General features: G+C 51.8%; 1 protein-coding gene across 13 annotated transcripts in view; it reads left to right on the top strand.

The window, feature by feature from the left end:
• The first annotated feature begins 6336 nt into the window (after positions 1-6336).
• The window catches only part of LOC105492908 (epidermal growth factor receptor pathway substrate 15 like 1), a 127216-nt gene continuing 114962 nt past the window's right edge, over positions 6337-18590 (top strand). For 4 of the 13 annotated variants that reach the window (XM_011760441.2, XM_071085942.1, XM_071085943.1 and 1 more), the window contains exon 1: positions 6339-6448. In XM_011760441.2, coding sequence (XP_011758743.1) covers positions 6416-6448 — 33 coding nt within the window. In that variant the 5' untranslated portion in view covers positions 6339-6415. Of the gene's footprint in view, positions 6449-18590 lie in introns of all 13 variants that reach the window. The other 9 variants (XM_011760363.2, XM_011760315.2, XM_011760756.2 and 6 more) reach the window with 6 other exon arrangements.

The following is an 18590-nucleotide window of genomic DNA, read 5'->3' as shown; positions in this document are numbered from 1 at the left end:
CAAGGTCACTGGAACTCCATTTCAGATCCCATCTGGATCATCAAAACGTCAACCCTAAATAAATAAATTCAGGAAATATGGTTAAATGTCGAGTTTAGTTTAGCCCAAAGTTTGAGGACGGCCACCCTGAAACACAGATTCCAAAGAATGGAAATCAGCACTCCAAAGTGAGGAAGTTGGGGGATCCTTTATACAGGTAAGGTTTGGGAAGCTTGACAGAGTTTCCACATATTTCACACAACACGAGCACATGGTTAACAGTAATCTGATTAGTCAAGGCAGTAGTCTTTTTGGGAAGGGTGTATTTAACATTCACATAGAGGACGTAACAGTCACGGGGTCTTTTGCACTATCTGGTCTGATTTAGGTGCAAGATTATAATAGAGGAAAGGTCAGCAATCTAAAAGGGAGATCTTAATGCTGATGCCATTTAGTCTTTTTAAATCAATTTACAGAGCAAGAACAGGAGAGTTTATCTATAATCTATAAGCAGAAGTTGTAGTTACATGCTGCATGGCTCAGATCACACAGTCCCATTTTCTTCAAGACTCAACGTAATTCTTAGGGTTCAAAAGTGTATGATTAAGTTTGGATTTTTGTTTGTTTGTTTTTGTTTTTCAGACGGAGTCTCTCTCTGTTGCCCAGGCTGGAGTGCAGTGGCGTGATCTTGACTCACTGCTAGCTCCGCCTCCTGGGTTCACGCCACTCTCCTGCCTCAGCCTCCCAAGTAGCTGGGACTACAGGTGCCCACCGCCATGCTTGGCTAATTTTTTGTATTTTTAGTAGAGATGGGGTTTCACCATGTTAGCCATGATGGTCTCGATCTCCTGACCTCATGATCTGCCTGCCTCGGCCTCCCAAAGTGCTGGGATTACAGGCATGAGTCACCACTCCTGGCCTTTTTTTTTAAATTTTTTTTTCTTCTGAGATGGAGTTTTGCTCTTGTTGCCCAGGCTGGAGTGCAATGGTGCGATCTTGGCTCACTGCAACCTACCCCTCCCAGGTTCAAGCGATTCTCCTGCCTCAACGTCTCGAGTAGCTGGGATTACAGGTGCCCGCCACCACGCCCGGCTAATTTTTGTATTTTTAGTAGAGATGGGGTTTCACCATGTTGGCCAGGCTGGTCTCGAATTCCCGACCTCATGAACTGCCTGCCTCGGTCTTCCAAAGTGCTGGAATTACAGGTGTGAGCCTCTGCGCCTGGCCAAGTGTGGGTTATTTTTACAAGATGATGCTGGAGAGTTTCTATGGCCACCACCCTTCTAGACTCTCTGATACTGGCGCTTCAAGCCTGAATGCTACATTTCCTGGATGCTGTTGCCGATTGGCAACGTTCCTATCATGCTTTATCAGAACAAAGTTGGAAGGCAGAAAGAGAGGAGAAACCATTTTTTTCAGACTTCTGCCAGTGGCTTAGGTGGTGGTGACAACAACAGCTGTGACTTTAGCAATCATGGTGGAAGCAACTGTGGTTAGCAAGGGTGAACACATCTGGGTTCCTTCTGGAGGCACAGTGATTGTGGGTTATGGGTCCTCCTGTGCTTTATTTATTTATTATTTATTGAGACGGAGCTTCGCTCTTGTCATCCAAGCTGGAGTGCAATGGCGTGACCTCAGCTCACTGTAACCTCCGCCTCTCAGGTTCAAGTGATTCTCATGCCTCAGCCTCCCAAGTAGCTGGGATTACAGGCGCCCACCACCACGACTGTCTAATTTTTGTATTCTTAGTAGACACGGGGTTTCACCACGTTGGCCAGGCTGGTCTCGAACTTCTGACCTCAGGTGATCCACCCGCCTTGGCCTCCCAAAGTGCTGGGATTACAGGCATGAGCCACCATGCCCAGCCACCTCCCCTGCTTTAATCTTTCAGCCCTAGAGGGGCTAGCAGCCTCATATAGTTATGAATCTTTAGGTAAACTTACTTCCCCTTTTGTTTTTCCAGTATTCCAACACTTTTATACTATATTTGTTCTTCCAGTACTTCCAACACTTTTATACCCTGTATTCGTTTGTGTATTCATTTATTTTTCTTTATTTATTTTTTAGAGACAGAGTCTCACTCTGTCACCTAGGCTGGAGTGCAACGGTGATTTCTCAGCTCACTGCAACCTTCCCCTCCCAGGTTCAGGCAATTCTCCTGCCTCAGCCTCCTGAGAAACTGGGATTACAGGTGTAATTACAGGCCCCCGCCACCACACTGGGTTAATTTTTGTATTTTTAGTAGAGGTGGGGTTTCTCCATGTTGGCCAGGCTGGTCTCAATCCACCTGTCTCAGCCTCCCAAAGGGCTGGGATTATAGGCGTGAGCCACAGAGCTTGGCTCAATCCCCTGTATTCAATATCCTCTGTTTGAAGTACTTAGAAGTACTTCTCTTTTCCTTATGGAATACGTACTGATAAAGCACTCAAGACAGTTAAAAACCTTCATTACTCTGTTGATGTAACAAAAGAAGCTGAGGCAAAGTTAATATAAGTAGAGAGTTTGGGCCAAGGTTGAGGATTGCAGCCCAGGAGACATAGATTCAAGTTGCCCTGAATATATGCTTTGATTAGCAAGTTACAAGTGGGTTCTTTTTGTTTTTGACTTTGTTTTGAGACAGAGTCTCACTCTTTGACCCAGGCTGGAATGCAGTGGCGCAATCTCAGCTCACTGGAACCTCCACCTCCCGAGTTCAAGTGATTTTCTGACCTCAGCCTCCCAAGTAACTGGGACTACAGGCGTGCACCACCACACTTGGCCAATTTTTGTATTTTTTTTTGTAGAGATGGGGTTTCACCATATTGATGTTTCACCATATTGGCCAGGCTGGTCTCCAACTCCTGAACTCATAATTCCCCTCGGTCTCCCAAAATGCTGGGATTACAGGTGTAAGCCACTGCACCTGGCCACAAGTGGGTTTGTGTCTTATTTATTTATTTATTTATTTTTGAGACAGAGTTTCACTTTTGTTGCCCAGGCTGGATTGTGTGATCTCGGCTCACTGAAACCTCTGCCTCCTGGACTCGAGCGATTCTCCTGCCTCAGCCTCTTGAGTAGCTGGGATTACAGGCACCCACCACCATACCCAGCTAATTGTTTTGTATTTTTAGTAGAGACAGGGTTTCACCATGTTGGCCAGGCTGGTCTTCAGATGATCCACCCGCCTCAGCCTCCCAAAGTGCTGGGATTACAAGTGTGAGCTACTGTGCCTGGCCATCTTATTTTATTTTATTTATTTATTTATGTATTTATTTTTCCAGACAGAGTCTCACTCTTGTTGCCCAGGCTGGAGTGCAGTGTTGCAAACTCGGTTCACTGCAACCTCTGCCACCTGAGTTCAAGCTTTTCCTGCCTCAGCCTCCTGAGTAGCTGGGATTACAGGCGCCTGCCACCACGCCTGGCTAATTTTTGTACTTTCAGTAGAGATGGGGTTTCGCCATGTTGGCCAGGCTGGTCTGGAACTTCTGACCTCAGGTGATCTGCCCACCTTGGTCTCCCAAAGTGCTGGGGTTACAGGTATGAGCCACTGTGCCTGGCCCACAAGTGGGTTCTTAAAGGAAAAAGAAGTGGCAGTTCCTAAAGTGTTTATTGAGGATTTATATGCAATAACCTAAGCTGTTGATTGGCTATACATTGTTCTTTTTTTTTTTGAGATGGAGTCTCACTGTGTCACCTGATCTCGGTTCACTGCAGGCTCCGCCTCCCGGGTTCATGCCATTCTTCTGCCTCAGCCTCCCGAATAGCTGGGACTACAGGTGCCCACCACCATGCTCGGTTAATTTTTTGTATTTTTTAGTAGAGAGGGGGTTTCACCGTGTTAGCCAGGATGGTCTTGATATCCTGACCTCATGATCCGCCTGCCCGGCCTCCCAAGGTGCTGGGATTACAGGCGTGAGCCACCGGGCCTGGCCACGATGTTTAGATTTCTAACAAATCACGTGGCCAGGCGCAGTGGCTCACGCCTGTAATCCCAGCACTTTGGGAAGCCAAGGCGGGTGGATCACTTGAGGTCAGGAGATGGAGACCAGTCTGGCCAACATGGTGAAACCCCATTCTACTAAAAACACAAAAATTAGCCAGGCATGGTGGTACATGCCTGTAATTCCAGCTACTTGGGAGGCTGAGGCACGAGAATCACTTGAACCTGGGAGGCGGAGGTTGCAGTGAGCCAAGATCATGGCATTGCACTTCAGCCTGGGTGACATAGCGAGACTCTGTCTCAAAAACAAACAACAACAAAAAAATGAAGTAAACATCTCAAGTCTCACCTAGAGCTACCAATTAGCCTAAGAACCCCAGTTTGTGTTTAACAAGCCCTTATAGGGTGGTTTTAACACAGTTTCAGGATGAGACAGCTCCCTGCTCTAGACTGTCAACTGGGGGTACAGAGTGTGTTGACCTGATGCACAATTAGTTCACCTGTGTCTAGGCCACGGGTCTGGCCCAAGGTAGAGTGCGCAGGTGAATGGTTGTTGAATGAATCATAAAGCGTGCAGTGCTCATCTGAGTGGCAGGAGTTACCCTGAATCATTGAAGATGCTGGAGCAGCTGCTTGTGAAACACCAGACAGGAGGAGATGGACAGAAGGCTGCGTCCTCACCCCTGAGATTGCCGGCCTTCTGCCTTGCTTGCTGGGAACTGGTGCCAGGCCAGACACACTGTGCCACCATCATAGGATGCCTGGTAAGGAGAGGCCAATCTTCCCTGAAGAAACCCCGTGCTGCTGTGGTCAAGTTGCCTAATCGGACTTCCTTCTTCACTCTGTATGTAGAAATTGGCCCTGGAGGTGTATGTGCTGGGTGCCCACAGCCAATGGAAGGTAATGTATCTTTATTTTATTTATTTTATTTTTTGAGACAGGGTCTTGCTCTGTCACCCAGGCTGGAGCATTTGAATAAATAAATGCCCTGTAATTCCAGCACTTTGGAAGGCCGAGGCAGGTAGACTGCTTGAGGTCAGGAGTTCAAGACCAGCCTGGCCAACATGGTGAAACCCCATCTCTATTACAAACACAAAAATATGGCCAGGCGCAGTGGCTCACACCTGTAATCCCAGCACTTTGGGAGGCTAAGGCAGGCGGATCACCTGAGGTCAGGAGTTTGAGACCAGCCTGGCCAACATGGTGAAACCGTCTCTACTAAAAATACAAAAGTTAGCCAAGCATGTTGGCGGGTGCCTGTAATCCCAGCTACTAGGGAGGCTGAGAGAGGAGAATTGCTTGAACCTGGGAAGCAGAGGTTGCAGTGAGTGGAAATCACGCCATTGCACTCCAGCCTGGGCGACAGAGCAAGACTCCGTCTCAAAAATAAAATAAAAATATAAATACAAAAATTAGCCGGGCATGGTGGTGCATGCCTGTAATACCCGCTACTCAGGAGGCTGAGGTATGAGAATCACTTGAACCTGAGAGGCGAGGTTGCAGTGAGCCGAGATCGTGCCACTGCACTCCAGCCTGGTTGACAGAGTGAGACAAAATAAAGTAAAATAAAAGAAAAAGTCCTCTAGAATAGTGCTTTTCCTCTAATAACCATACTCCAGCAAGCATCAGGTGCCGGCTGCTCTGTGCCGGGCAGTGAGGGACATAGATGTGTAACAATAACAAACACGTATTACCATTCTCTCTTTTCAGAAGAGGGGCCTAAGGGCCCAGAGAGGCAAATTCAACCACTTGCCAGGACACACAGAGCAGCAGGGGAATCATGCCTGGCACCTGGCACTGTGGGTGCTGCAGCGGCACAGAGAGGTGAAGTCCTGCGCCTGAGCTTAGTCAAAACCCTAACGGGCAGACCCAGATTATAAAACATACACAAACAGCTATTCTAGAAATAGGACGCCTTGCGGGGCAGGGTGCGGGTTCCCCAGACTACAACACACACACACACACACACACACACACACACACACAGAGCTATCCTAGGAACAGGACGCCTTGCGGGGCAGGGTGAGGGGGGCAGGGTGCGGGTCCCCCAGATTAGAACACACACACTGCGATCCTAGGAATAGGGCGCCTTGCGAGGCAGGGTGACGGTCCCGACGCTCCGCGGGGTGGGCAACCGCCTCCCCAGGCGCACTGGCAGGGGGACGGCCTCCCTAACAGAGAACCAGGCCTCGGCATGGGCTGGAGGGATGACAGAGCATGGCCGACTCGGCCAGCGGCCGGCGGTACGAGAGTCCGAACGACGTTGGAAGCAGGGGCAGGGACAGCGGGCAAGAGAGCACTGCACGCAGACGCCTCGGGCCCCGCCCATCAAGTTGCCGGCGCGCGGCCCCGCCCCTGCCCCTGCCGGCCTGACTGCGCGTGCGTGGCCCTGCCTACGGTCCCGCCCCCTCCCGAGACAGGCTGCGTGTGCACCGCCCTCCCGTCGTCCCAGTGCGCACGCGCGGCAGCGGCCCCGCCCCCGTTCCCCCGGCGCTCGGAGCCCGAGTCCGCGGGAAGATGGCGGCGCCACTCATCCCCCTCTCCCAGCAGGTACGGGCCGGGCGGGCCTGGGGGCGGCGCCGGGGTGCGGGGCGCGAGGCGAGCGGCGCGGCGAGGCTGAGGCGCGGGGAGACTCAGCTGGGCGGCGGCGGGGGCGGCTCGTGCTTGAAGGGTTTGCGGCCGGCGGGTGAGCAGGCGGCCCTGAAGGTGACAGGCCGGGGCCCGCGGCCTCCAGTGCCCGAGCGACCCTCGCGGGCACCAGCGAGGCCAGGAGATGCGCGGCGCGTGTCCTCTTCGCCCAGGGCCCGGACCCTGCCGCCGCCGAAGCTCCCAGGCCAGGGACCCGCGGGGGGCTGGGCTGCATCCCGGAGAGGTGGGCGAGGGGAACGAGCGTTTCTGTCGGCGCAGTGGCCCGGCGAGTCTTTGTCTCCCGCGGGTGCCGGCGCCCGGGCGGGCAGGGTCCCTGCTGGGTGCAGGGCAGAGCCTCGCCGGAGCCCGGACCCATCAGCAACAGCGAGATCTCAGACTGATCCCTTGGGAGCTGCTTCCGCCACCCCTGCACCCTGCACCGGGCGCAGATCGCACGTCTTTGGGCACCTCTCTGTGTCCTCAAATTCGCCTGATGCGCTTAAGAAGGGTCAGTATCGATAGCGCGACACAGACGTGCGAAAAAGAGTCATGCGTAGGCAGCTCTGCTATTTGGGAGGGACTTTCATTCATTCATTTTCTATCCATCCCTCAAATGTGCGTTGGGTCAGGTGCTGGGAGCGCTGCATTCATCCAGACAGACAAGGTCGCTGCTCTCCTGGAGGTGACACTCGTGGGAACTAGAAACTGCCTGTGTTCTGCTAATCACAGCTGCCTTTATTTGCTGAATACCTGTGTTGTGCAAAGCACCATATAAGCATTTTGCTAGAATGATCTAGCACAGCATAGTGATTAAGAGTGAGGACACAGGGTCAGATCATGTGTTCAAATCTTGGCTCCAGCCCCGATTTCTCTGTGCCTTTGGTTGAAGCTCTTAGCCTTTCCACCCATCAGTTGCTTCCTTTGGAAAATGGAGATATAAAAATGTGTTGGGATTATGTGAAAATTAAGCATGTGAAAAAGCACTTAGAACAGTGCCTATGCCAGATTTGGACCTTTGGGAGTAGAGACCACAGCAAGTAAGAATTCCAGACCCGAAGAGAGCTGACAGGCCAGCTGCATGCTTGCATGACTGGTTAGCTGATCCAAGGCGAGAGAAGTGCACAGCTAGCCAGTTTGCAACACTGTCACTAAATTAACAGTGCTAACACCCAGTGATTATTAATTAGCAAGTTCTTGTTACTGACATGAAAGTGCTCTGTAAACTGTTAAGTGTCCTACAGATAGTAGTTATTAATAGCTAAGTGCTACAGTTTAGAGTATGTAGTGGGGAGGTGGGGGGCGGGGAGCGGGGGGCGGGCAGGGACGGCAGGAGTCGGGGAAAATCACCTAAGATCATTTCATGAGAAACCTCTAAGCACTACCAGTTTGGGAGGCATGGATCTTTCTAAAACTTCCTGTCCAAATTCTCCTGTCCAAAAATTTTTTTTTTTTTTGAGGTGGAGTATTGCTCTGTCACCCAGGGTGAAGTGCAGTGGTGTGATGTCAGCCCACTGCAACCTCCGCCTCCCAAGTTCAAGTGATTCTCCTGTCTCAGCCTCCTGATAGCTGGGACTACAGGCACACCCGGCTAATTTTTGTATTTTTTTAGTGGAGACGGGGTTTCACCATGTTGGCCAGGCTGGTCTCAAATTCCTGACCTCAAGTGATCCACCCGCCTTGGCCTCCCAAAATGGTGTGAGCCATTATGCCCGGCCAGGTCACTGACTCCTAAGCCTCTTCCTGTTCCTTTCCCTATACATTTGTTGAATGAAGGCTTGGCCTGGTTTTCTTCATTTGGAAATGTCAGCATTTCTCTACACCTGCTCTCGAGTGAAGATCTACACCATGGGTTACTGTTGACCCAGATGTGAGGCATGGCCCTCCCAGGCCCTTACTGTCTAGCTCAGGAGATCACTTGGGTTCACAGATAACTCTGGGGGAACCAAGGGTATGATTCCAAAATTTTTGATTGGGGGCAACAGGGAAGCACCCTGCAGCAGGCGGCTGTGATCTGGTTGGATTTTGGTGACAGAGCACACTTGGCAAGCAGACGGCCAGGTGAAGGTGAGCAAAGTGGATAACCCAGTGGGTAGCCTAGGGGAGGAGGGGTGTGTTTTCTCCACCCCCACGCCCGTCTGCACTTTTCCCATCAGCGTCTTTTTCAGCCTGCTCTGTACTCCCCGACATCATCTCAGAATCTCCTTCCTTGTATACTCTTTTCTGACCCTGAATATCAATATGAATTAGAAAGGTCTGCACTCCTGCCTCTTTAGTAGTGATTTTTTTTTTCCCATCAGCATCTCAGTTATTTGTGTTTCTCCCTGTCCCCCTGCTCAGCTCTCTTCTGTTTTCCAAAAAGCCTTCCATGGAAATGCGTCCAGATTTTCTCCCTCCTTATACTCCCGGAGGTTACCAGTGGCCCCTCCGTCCTTAAACCTGGTGCCCTGTGGCTGCAGCCGATCCTCCTCGAACCCTGCAACACTGGAGCCCATGGGGTTTTACTCTTCATCCTCTCTCCTTTCAGTCTCTCCCTCTTGTCCCCTAATTTCAGCCTCCCCACCTGCATCTTATCTCTGTGCTCCCTCCCCTGAAACTTCTGTGCAGAGGACTCCAAACCTGCCTTCTGGAGTCCAGAAGGTGGCTCTCCTGCACCCCTGCCAGCCTGCTGGACTGTGGAATAGGCCACTTTCTTGCCATGCCCAAAGTGGGCTGGGCCATCCTACTTCCTACTTGCCCTCTCCCTCCCACTTCATCCCCCGCCACTGTGAGAGTCATCTTCTTTTTGTTTTTTGAGACAGGGTCTCGCTCTGTCCCCCAGGCTGGAGAGCAGTAGTAGGATCATAGCTCACTGCAACCTCAAACTCCTGGGCTCAAGCAATTCTCCCACCTTGGCCTCCCAAGTAGCTGGTGCTACAGGAGCGCACCAGTCATACCCAGCTAATTAAAAAATTTTTTTTGTAGAGATGAAGTCTTGCTATGTTGCTTAGGCAGGTCTTAAACCCCTAGCCTCAAGCAGTCCTATCTCGGCCTCCCAAAGTATTGGAATTACAGGCATCAGCCACTGCATCTGACTGGGATTCATCTTCTAAAACATACTCCCCTGTTCCAAAAACCTTTCACAGCTCCCATTCACCTTCCTCCAAAAGAAGTCAGTTTACAGCTGGGCGCTGTGGCTCACACCTATAATCTCAGCACCTTGGGAGGCTGAGGCGGACAGATCACTTGAGGCCAGGAGTTCGAAACCACCCTAGCGAAACTCTGTGTGTACCCAAAATACAAAAGTTAGTCAGGCATAGTGGCACACACCTATAGTCCCAGCTACTTGGGAGGCTGAGGCACGAGAATCGCTTGAAAGAAACCAGGAGGTGGAGGTGGAAGTGAGCTGAGATCGCGTCACTGCACCCCAGCCTGGGAGACAGGGTGAGACTCTGTCTCAAAAAAAGTCAGCTTTGATGAGCTTAGTAAGCCCTGAATCGACTCCACCTAACCTTGCTGGGTCCCTTTCCTGCACTTCTGGCCCTTGGTGACACTTTCTAGCCTCGGCATCCTTAGCTGTGTTGCTCCAGTTGCTAGAACCTCACTGTGAGCTCCTGCCGCATGCTGCCTGCCCTGAAGGACGGTCTTTGAGGCCTCCCCCGTGGCGTCCTCCCTTAGCCCCACCCGAATGAGAGTTCTCTCCCTTGTACCTTCTGTCAGTCCCTTTTGTGGCCGCTGTCCCTAGGAAGTGCATGGTACTGGGCTCAGTGTTGAGGAGAGACTGCCCTGGGCCCAAAGAGTTAAACCTTCCCCCTTTCCCCCTTGTCATGCGTTCTTCATCCAGGAGCTTTTGCTGTATTTTGGTAAGTGCCACCATTCTAGGAGGTTTTTATTCCCCTTTTACAAGTGAGGAAACCAAGACCCACAGAAATAAAGTAACTTGCTGAAGTCTCATAGTTGGTGGGCCCAGAGCTGAGGTCTCATCCACGTCCTCCTGCCGCAGAGCCCTCCTGTTCCAGACGGCCTGCTGGGCACCCTCCCAGAGCAGCACCCGGCCAGTGTGTCTGAAATGAATGCTGAGTGGCTCGGACACTTACTTATCCTCTTGTGCCTTGTTTTTTTTCTGCCTCTGAAATAATCGCTAGTCTATCTTACTAGAATGCTAATGGCGATGCAGTCTAAATTGATGAGAACCAAGTTTTAGAGTAAAATCCACTTCTGAAAGATCCAGAATTCCCTCTTATTGACCTGCGCTGGCCTGTTTTTTTTTTTTGGTTGTTGTTGATTGGTTTTTTTTTTTTTTTTTGACTTAATAGATTCTCACTGGGCAAGACCCCTCCACCCCCATTCTGAACTTTAAAACAACTTTCCGGGCCGGGCGCAGTGGCTGACATCTGTAATCCTAGCACTTTGGGAGACCGAGGCAAGTGGATCACCTGAGGTCAGGAGTTCAAGACCAGCCTGGCCAACATGGTGAAACCCCGTCTCTACTGAAAAAACAAAAAATTAGCCGGGTGTGGTGGCGGGCACCTGTAATCCCGGCTACTCGGGAGGCAGGAGAGTCACTTGAACCCAGGAGGCGGAGACTGCAGCAAGCCAGGATCGCGCCCCTGCACACTCCAATCTGGGCAACAAAGCGAGACTCCATTTCAAAAAAAAAAAAAAAGAAAAGAAAAACAGGCACTATCAGGTGCAGTGGTGCCAGCTTTTCAATGTTTGGGTCCTTAGATGTTTGTTTGGATTCCCAGATACTCCTTCGCTGCCCTCAGTCCTGCAAATACTTTCTGTACCGCAGTTTTCTCATCTGCAGACTGGGACTGTGGACTCGCTTGACCTGCTTTGTCACAGTAGAGTGTCAGCACCCTGCCGTGTGATGCATGAGCTCTCAGTGCCTTCCCTTTTTTTTTGAGATGGAGTTTCACTCTTGTCACCCAGGCTGGAGTGCAATGGCGCTGTCTTGGCTCACTGCAACCTCCGCCTCCCGGATTCAAGCGATTCTCCTGTCTCAGCCTCCTGAGTAGCTGGGATTACAGGTACCCGCCACCATGCCCAGCTAATTTTTGTATTTTTAGTAGAAATGGAGTTTCACCATGTTGCCCAGGCTGGTCTCAAACTCCTGACCTCAAGTGATCTGCCCACCTCAGCCTCTCAGAGTGCTGGGATTACAGGTGTGAGCCACCACACCTGGCCCTCGTGCCTTCCTTTTGTAGTTCACACTGTTTGTTCAGTGAGTATTTATTCGGCATCTTCTTTTTGCCGTGCACTTTCTGGGCAGCGGATGGAACGGTGAATCTGAAGACAGCGCCGCCTCACGGGGCTGACATTGTGGAGAGGGGTCCAGATGTGAAGAAATGAGCCAATGTGTGGTGCACCCAGTGGGGATTGATGCCGTGAGATGAGTAGGGCAGGGCAGGTTCTGATCTGATGTGGAGGTCAGGAAAGATCTCACCACCAGGCTGGAAGGACTGAGTAAAGAAGACGTCTTAGATTGCCTGGTTCATCCTCCCAGTCACTCTGGCCAGTATTATCTTCAGTGTATAAAGAGGTAAAGTGGGCCGGGTGCGATGGCTCACACCTGTAATCACAGCACTTTGGGAGGCCAAGGCAGGTGGATCACTGGAGGTTGGGAGTTCGAGACCAGCCTGGCCAACATGGTAAAACCCCGTCTCTACTAAAATACAGAAATTAGCCTGGTGTGGTGGCGCGTGCCTGTAGTCCCAGCTACTCAGGAGGCTGAGGCAGGAGAATTGCTTGGACCCAGGAGGCGGAGGTTGCACTGAGCCGAGATTGTGCCACTGCACTCCAGCCTGGGCGACAGACCAAGACCCTATCTCAAAAAAAAAAAGAGGTAAAGTGAGGCCAGAGATTGTCATGTCCCTTACCCAAGTTTGTACCCGGTGAGCTCAGGCTGACATGGCTTTTTTGACACAGGTCCAGGCCTCTTCATTGCACCATATAGTTTCTTGTCTTGGAAAGTTTTTTTTTTTGAGTTTGTGGTTTTTTTTTTTTTTAAACTCCCAAGCATTATAATAGCATGACATCTCCTAACCTCATTTGTTTTTATACCTAGTTATTAGATATTATGTAGTCTGAGTTTGTATTTTATTGCTTTAATCTCATCTCATTAAAAGGTGGAGAGGGACATGGAAAGGCCTGCTTATTGTCTTCTCTCTTTTTCCTTTAGAGACAGGATCTTGCTTTATTTCTCGGGCTGGAGTGCAGTGGTGCAATCAAAGCTCATTGCAGCCTTGACTCTTTGCCTCAAGTGATCCTCCTGCCTCAGCCTCCCAAGGAACTGAGACTGCAGGCATACAACACCATGCCTGGCTAATTTTTAATTTTTTTGTAGAGACAGGATCTTGCTATGTTGCCTGGTCTGGTTTCGAACTCCTGACCTCAAGTGATCCTCCTGCCTCTGCCTCCAAAGCGCTGAGATTCCAGGTGCGAGCCACCACTCCTAGCCAATTGTCTTTAGGAGGATCCAAAGGTTTCCCTGCCAGAGTGGTAATCAGTGCTCCTGGCCCATGCAGAATTGAGTTGTCCAGGCCCGGCCCACAGCAGAGGCTCAGGTCACAGGTGGTCCAAGCTGCAGGAGGGGCAGACGACTGGCTTCCATTTGGGTGTTGGACATGGTTGTATGGAGGAGAGGGCGTGTTTGGTGTAGGCCAAGCTTGTCCAACCCATGCCTGCATGTGACCCAGGATGGCTTTGAATGCAGCCCAACACAAATTTGTGAACTCTCTTAAAGCATGAGGTTTTTTGGTGAATTTTTTTTTTTGAGCTCATCAGCTATCGTTAGTGTTAGTGTTAGTGTATTTTATGTGTGGCCCAAGACAATTCTAGTGTGGCCCAGGGAAGCCAAAAGACTGGACACCCTTGGTCTAGGCCATGGGGAATAGCCTTTTGCACAGAGGCAAAGAGGACTGAGCCGGAGCTGAGAGGCTGCAGGTCTAGGTCAAAGGGCCAGAACATGCGGCTGGGACTTTGGGGTTTATATCCTTCCTTTAATTTAGGCAACTCAGGGATGAAAGGAGGAAGGTCTTTTGGTAAATAAGACGTGAGAGTTTGTATCTGGGCTACAAATTGGCCCAAGACAAAAGGGACTGACAGGATGTCTGCTTGCCCAGAGAGTGGCCAGTGGCTGATGGGGGCCAAGGAGCTGAGACCTGCCCACTGTCCTTCGCACTGGACTGGGTTTTACCGCTGGTCAGAGTGGTGGCCCTGAAGTTTGCTCCTGCATGGAGTACAGACCATGAGCTCTTAAAGCTGCTTTGGGCTTTTCCCCTCATAGGAGTCCCAGCTCTTGATAGTACAAACTGTCAGGTGAAAGTAAAGGTTACAGATGACCACAGGCATTTGTCTGGGATTTCCATCTGCACTGCCTGCAGTGTGGAATGTAGACCTGATAGCAGAATCTGTTTACTGACTTCGTGCAGGTCAGGCTAACATAAAATCACTTTTCCTCCTCTTGAGCACACTGGTAGAAACCGGGCTGGATCAGGCGCTGCTCCCAGCAGCTGACAGCATACCTGCTCCCCGTGCCTCCCAGGCCTGCAGTCCTCATTCCCTCTGCCCCGTGGCCCCCTGGCCCCTCTTTCTGTCATCTGCGAAAGCGAGCCTTCATCTTGCCTCAGGGCCTTTGCATCTGCTGTTCCCTCTCTCTGGAATGCTCTTTGCAAACCCTTCATCCTCTGGTGAATCCCTACACCTCTTCATATCAGCTGGGGCATCACTTCCTCAGGGAAGCCTTTCCTGACAAACTGGCCCAGCTTCTCTGTTACCACTGGTGGAGATGGATACCTTTTCCATTTAGCTGTGTATAATTTTCTCTTTGCGGGATTGATTGATGGTCTGTCTTCTCCAACTACCTAGAGTAGGTCCACAAGGGCAGAGATTGTGCCTGTTTTATTCATCCTTGTTCACCAGGCTGCAACTGGCACTCAGGTGCTCAGTAATCATCTGTTGAAGGAAGAGTAGGGTGGGCCACATTATGAGGGGCAGTAGGGAGCTATGGCAGGTTCTTGAGGAGTGACACCTTTAGATGGTCTGGCTGCTTACCCAGGGAGTGCTTGGAACTGGGTTCTAGCTTTGAGACGGTCTCTGTGATATGGACATGAAGTGATCAAGATAAACGTGGCCTGAGGTTGTTTCAGGAAGAATAGAAAGGGCTGGGGGTGGAAGGAGTATGTGGGGTAGCTATTTGGACAGGTGAGGGTCTAGGTGGGAGAGGAAGCGGGGGGAAGAAGCAGGCATAGGGTCTGCAGCCGTCAGATTGAGGCCACCTTCAGGGAGCCAGGATAGCAGCGGTGGGAGTGCCCGGTGGGCTGTGGCTGTGTCAGTTGAGTCAAAACCCATCACTTTGCAGGAAACCCTCCAAGCCACATGAGACCCCACATTTAGGTACAGTCAAAAGGAAAACCAGCTATGCCGGGCGCGGTGGCTCACGTCTGTAATCCCAGCACTTTGGGAGGCCGAGGCGGGTGGATCACCTGAGGTCAGGAGTTCGAGACCAGCCTGAGCAACATGGTGAAACCCCGTCTCTACTAAAAATACAAAATTAGCCGGGCGTGGTGGCACATGCCTGTAATCCCAGCTACTCGGGAGGCTGAGGCAGGAGAATCGCTTGAACCTGGGAGGCAGAGGTTGCAGTGAGCTGAGATCGTACCATTGCACTTCAGCCTGGGCGACAAGGGCAAAACTCTGTCTCAAAAAAAAAAAAACCAGCACTGTCTGGGGCTGGGGCACCGTGAGATTCTGTCTGCTTACTGAGCTACTGTGTGCTGTCTTGGGACTGAGATAAATAAAACCGAGCCCCACCCTGCAGGTCAGCTCAGCTGCAGCCAGGCACACAGAAAATTAGGACACAGTGTGACACACTCGTGAAAGTCAGGTGGCACCCACAGTGGTGGGATGAATCACCTCCACTGGGCTGGGAATAAAGGACAGGAGGAAGAGGGCTCCTGTGCCTCCTTTTGTCTTTTCCCTCCTCTGTTCCAGCAGGCCTGGAGGAAGCAGCCGGATGCAGCCTCTCTGACTGGCCACACACTGCATGGACCAGTGTCTTGCCCCCACCCTCTGCACAGGCCCTCTCTCCCAGCACCATCTTCACAGATTCCTGGCCCCTTCTCTGCCCGCTCAGAGCCCCACTTCCCTTTTTCTTTGTTTTATTTTATTTTTTCTTTCTTTATTTTTTTTTTTTGAGACGGAGTCTCGCTCTGTCGCCAAGGCTGGAGTGCAGTGGCCGGATCTCAGCTCACTGCAAGCTCCGCCTCCCGGGTTCACACCATTCTCCTGCCTCAGCCTCCCGGGTAGCTGGGACTACAGGCGCCCGCCACCTCGCCCGGCTAGTTTTTTGTCTTTTTTGGTAGAGACGGGGTTTCACCGTGTTAGCCAGGATGGTCTTGATCTCCTGACCTCGTGATCCGCCCGTCTCGGCCTCCCAAAGTGCTGGGATTACAGGCTTGAGCCACCGCACCCGGCCTCTTTTATTTTATTTTTTCTTGAGGTGGAGTCTCGCTTTGTCACCTAGGCTGGAGTGCAATGGCGTGATCTTGGCTCACTGTAGCCTCCGCCACCTGGGCTCAAGCGATTCTCCTGCCTCAGCCTCCCAAGTAGCTGGGATTACAGAAGCACACCACCAACCCTGGCTACTTTTTTTGTATTTTTAGTAGAGATGGGATTTCACCATGTTGGCCAGGCTGGTCTCGAACTTCTGGCCTCAAGTGATCCACCCACCTTAGCCTTCCAAAGTGCTGGGATTACAGGCGTGAGCCACCACACCCTGCCCCCCACTTCCCTGATTCTGATAACCTGGTCACCCAGAACAGGTGGCAACGGGACCCCAGCCCTAGTGGTACCCTGACTGCCCTCACCAGTGAGTGGGCCCGGGCAGGCAGCTCTGGGGCCTGGGGAGAGATCTGGGCCACAGGTCTGGTACAGGAGTGAGGGAGTGTTGTGGGACCAACAGTGGTGCCGTCGTCCCTGTGCTTGTTTCTAGATGAGGAAACTGAGAGGGAGAGGGTAAAACAACCGGTCAGACCCCCATAGAAAACAGGCGTCTGGATCAGACCATGGGCTCTAAAGCCACCATTTTGTCCTATGGATGCCACCCCATGGGCTCCGGGAGGGTCAAGGAGCTCTGTCTGTCCTGCTGCCTGCTGGGTCCGTCCCCGGTCCCTGAAATCTGGGCTCCTGGCACGTAGTGGGCCGGCGATAACCGACTGTCGATTGGAGGCTGGGTATTTGGAACAGCAGCCAGGAGCGCAGTCTGTCTCTCCAGCTGCCTTTGAGGGTAGTTGACAGACGGGAACGTTTTGTCTCTCGGGTGAAGAAACAGGCACAGGGTCCAGAGCTGCCTGCTCAGGCCCACTGGCCGGTGACAGCAGTCAGGGCACGACTAGGACTGGGGCCCCGCTACATCCTCACCTGTACTCATCAGAGGGTGAGGGAAGGGCTTCCCTCTTGTGCAAGTGACATCAACAAGCATGCCTCTGTCATGACGCCAATCTGTAGAAAACTGGCTTTTCTTTCCTTCTTCCCTTCTTTCCCTTCTTTCCCTTCTTCCCTTCCTTCCTTCCTTCCTTCCTCCCTCCCTCCCTCCCTTCCTCCCTCCCTCCCTCCTTCCCTCCCTTCCTCCCTCCCTCCCTCCCTCCCTCCTTCCCTCCCTTCCTCCCTTCCTTCCTTCCTTCCCTTTTCTTCCTTTTCTTCCTTTTTTGTGAGACAGGGTCTCACTCTGTGACCCAGGCTGGAGTGCAGTGGTGCGATCTCAGCTCGCTGCAACCTTTGCCTCTCGGGTTCAAGCGATTTTCCAGCCTCAGCCTTCTGAGTGGCTGGGACCACAGGTGTGTGCCACCACACCCTGCTAATTTTTGTATTTTTTTTTGTAGAGACAGGGCTTCTCCATGTTGCCCAGGCCAGTTTCAAACTTCTGAGCTCAAAGCGATCCACCTGCCTTGGCCTCCCAAAGTGCTGGGATTGTAGGTGTCAGCCAGTATGTCACTATGCCTACCTGGCTTTTATTTTTCTCTTTTTCTTTTTTTTTTTTGAGGCGGAGTCTCGCTCTGTGGCCCAGGCTGGAGTGCAGTGGCCGGATCTCAGCTCACTGCAAGCTCCGCCTCCCAGGTTTACGCCATTCTCCTACCTCAGCCTCCCGAGTAACTGGGACTACAGGCACCCGCCACCTCGCCTGGCTAGTTTTTTGTATTTTTTAGTAGAGACGGGGTTTCACCGGGTTAGCCAGGATGGTCTCGATCTCCTGACCTCGTGATCCGCCCGTCTCGGCCTCCCAAAGTGCTGGGATTACAGGCTTGAGCCACCGCGCCCGGCCTCTTTTTTTTTTTTTTTTTTAAAGAGACGGAGTCTGCTTTGTTGCCCAGGCTGGAGTGCAGTGGTACAATCGCGGCTCACTGCAAGCTCCACCTCTCGGGTTCACCCACCATTCCTCTGCCTCAGCCTCCCGAGTAGCTGGAACTACAGGCGCCCGCCACCAAGAACATGTGCCTGGCCAATTTAGTAGAGATGGGGTTTCACCGTGTTAGCCAGGATGGTCTCGATCTCCTGACCTCGTGATCCACCCGCCTCAGCCTCCGAAAGTGCTGGGATTACAGGCGTGAGCTACCGCACCCAGCCCCAGCTGGCTTTTCTTAATCTGAAGAGGATGTGCTTTTCAATTTTATATTTTTCAGTGGAAGAGAAAACTGTCTCATTTCAGACTCTGCCAAGGGGAAAGATGAAACATGAAAAAACTTGATGTTGACACCCTCACACTGAGCGTGTTTAACCAGGACTGTATGTTTATGGGGATGGACTGTCCCTCTCAATTCCCCCCACACCCTGGCTGGGGGGCCCCAGACATGATTGGCCTAGGCACATGTTCTTGCAAACGTTCTTCCCTTTCAGTTTTTTCTTTGCTAAGAACTAGAACGCTCTGTGCCCACGGCACCCCCTGTGCTGGCTTTGGAGACTTTCTCTGTGGGTCGAGGTTTCTGGAGTGCAGGAGCGGGCTCCACAGTTGCTGATGGGTCAGGCGAGGTTGTCCATCACCAGGGTGCAAATTGTTGCTGTTATTTTGCTTGCTCACACCAGGCCA

This window comes from Macaca nemestrina, chromosome 20 (genome assembly GCF_043159975.1).
Source record: "Macaca nemestrina isolate mMacNem1 chromosome 20, mMacNem.hap1, whole genome shotgun sequence".
NCBI classification, from domain to species: domain Eukaryota; kingdom Metazoa; phylum Chordata; class Mammalia; order Primates; family Cercopithecidae; genus Macaca; species Macaca nemestrina.
This window is presented reverse-complemented; position numbering and strand designations above follow the sequence as displayed.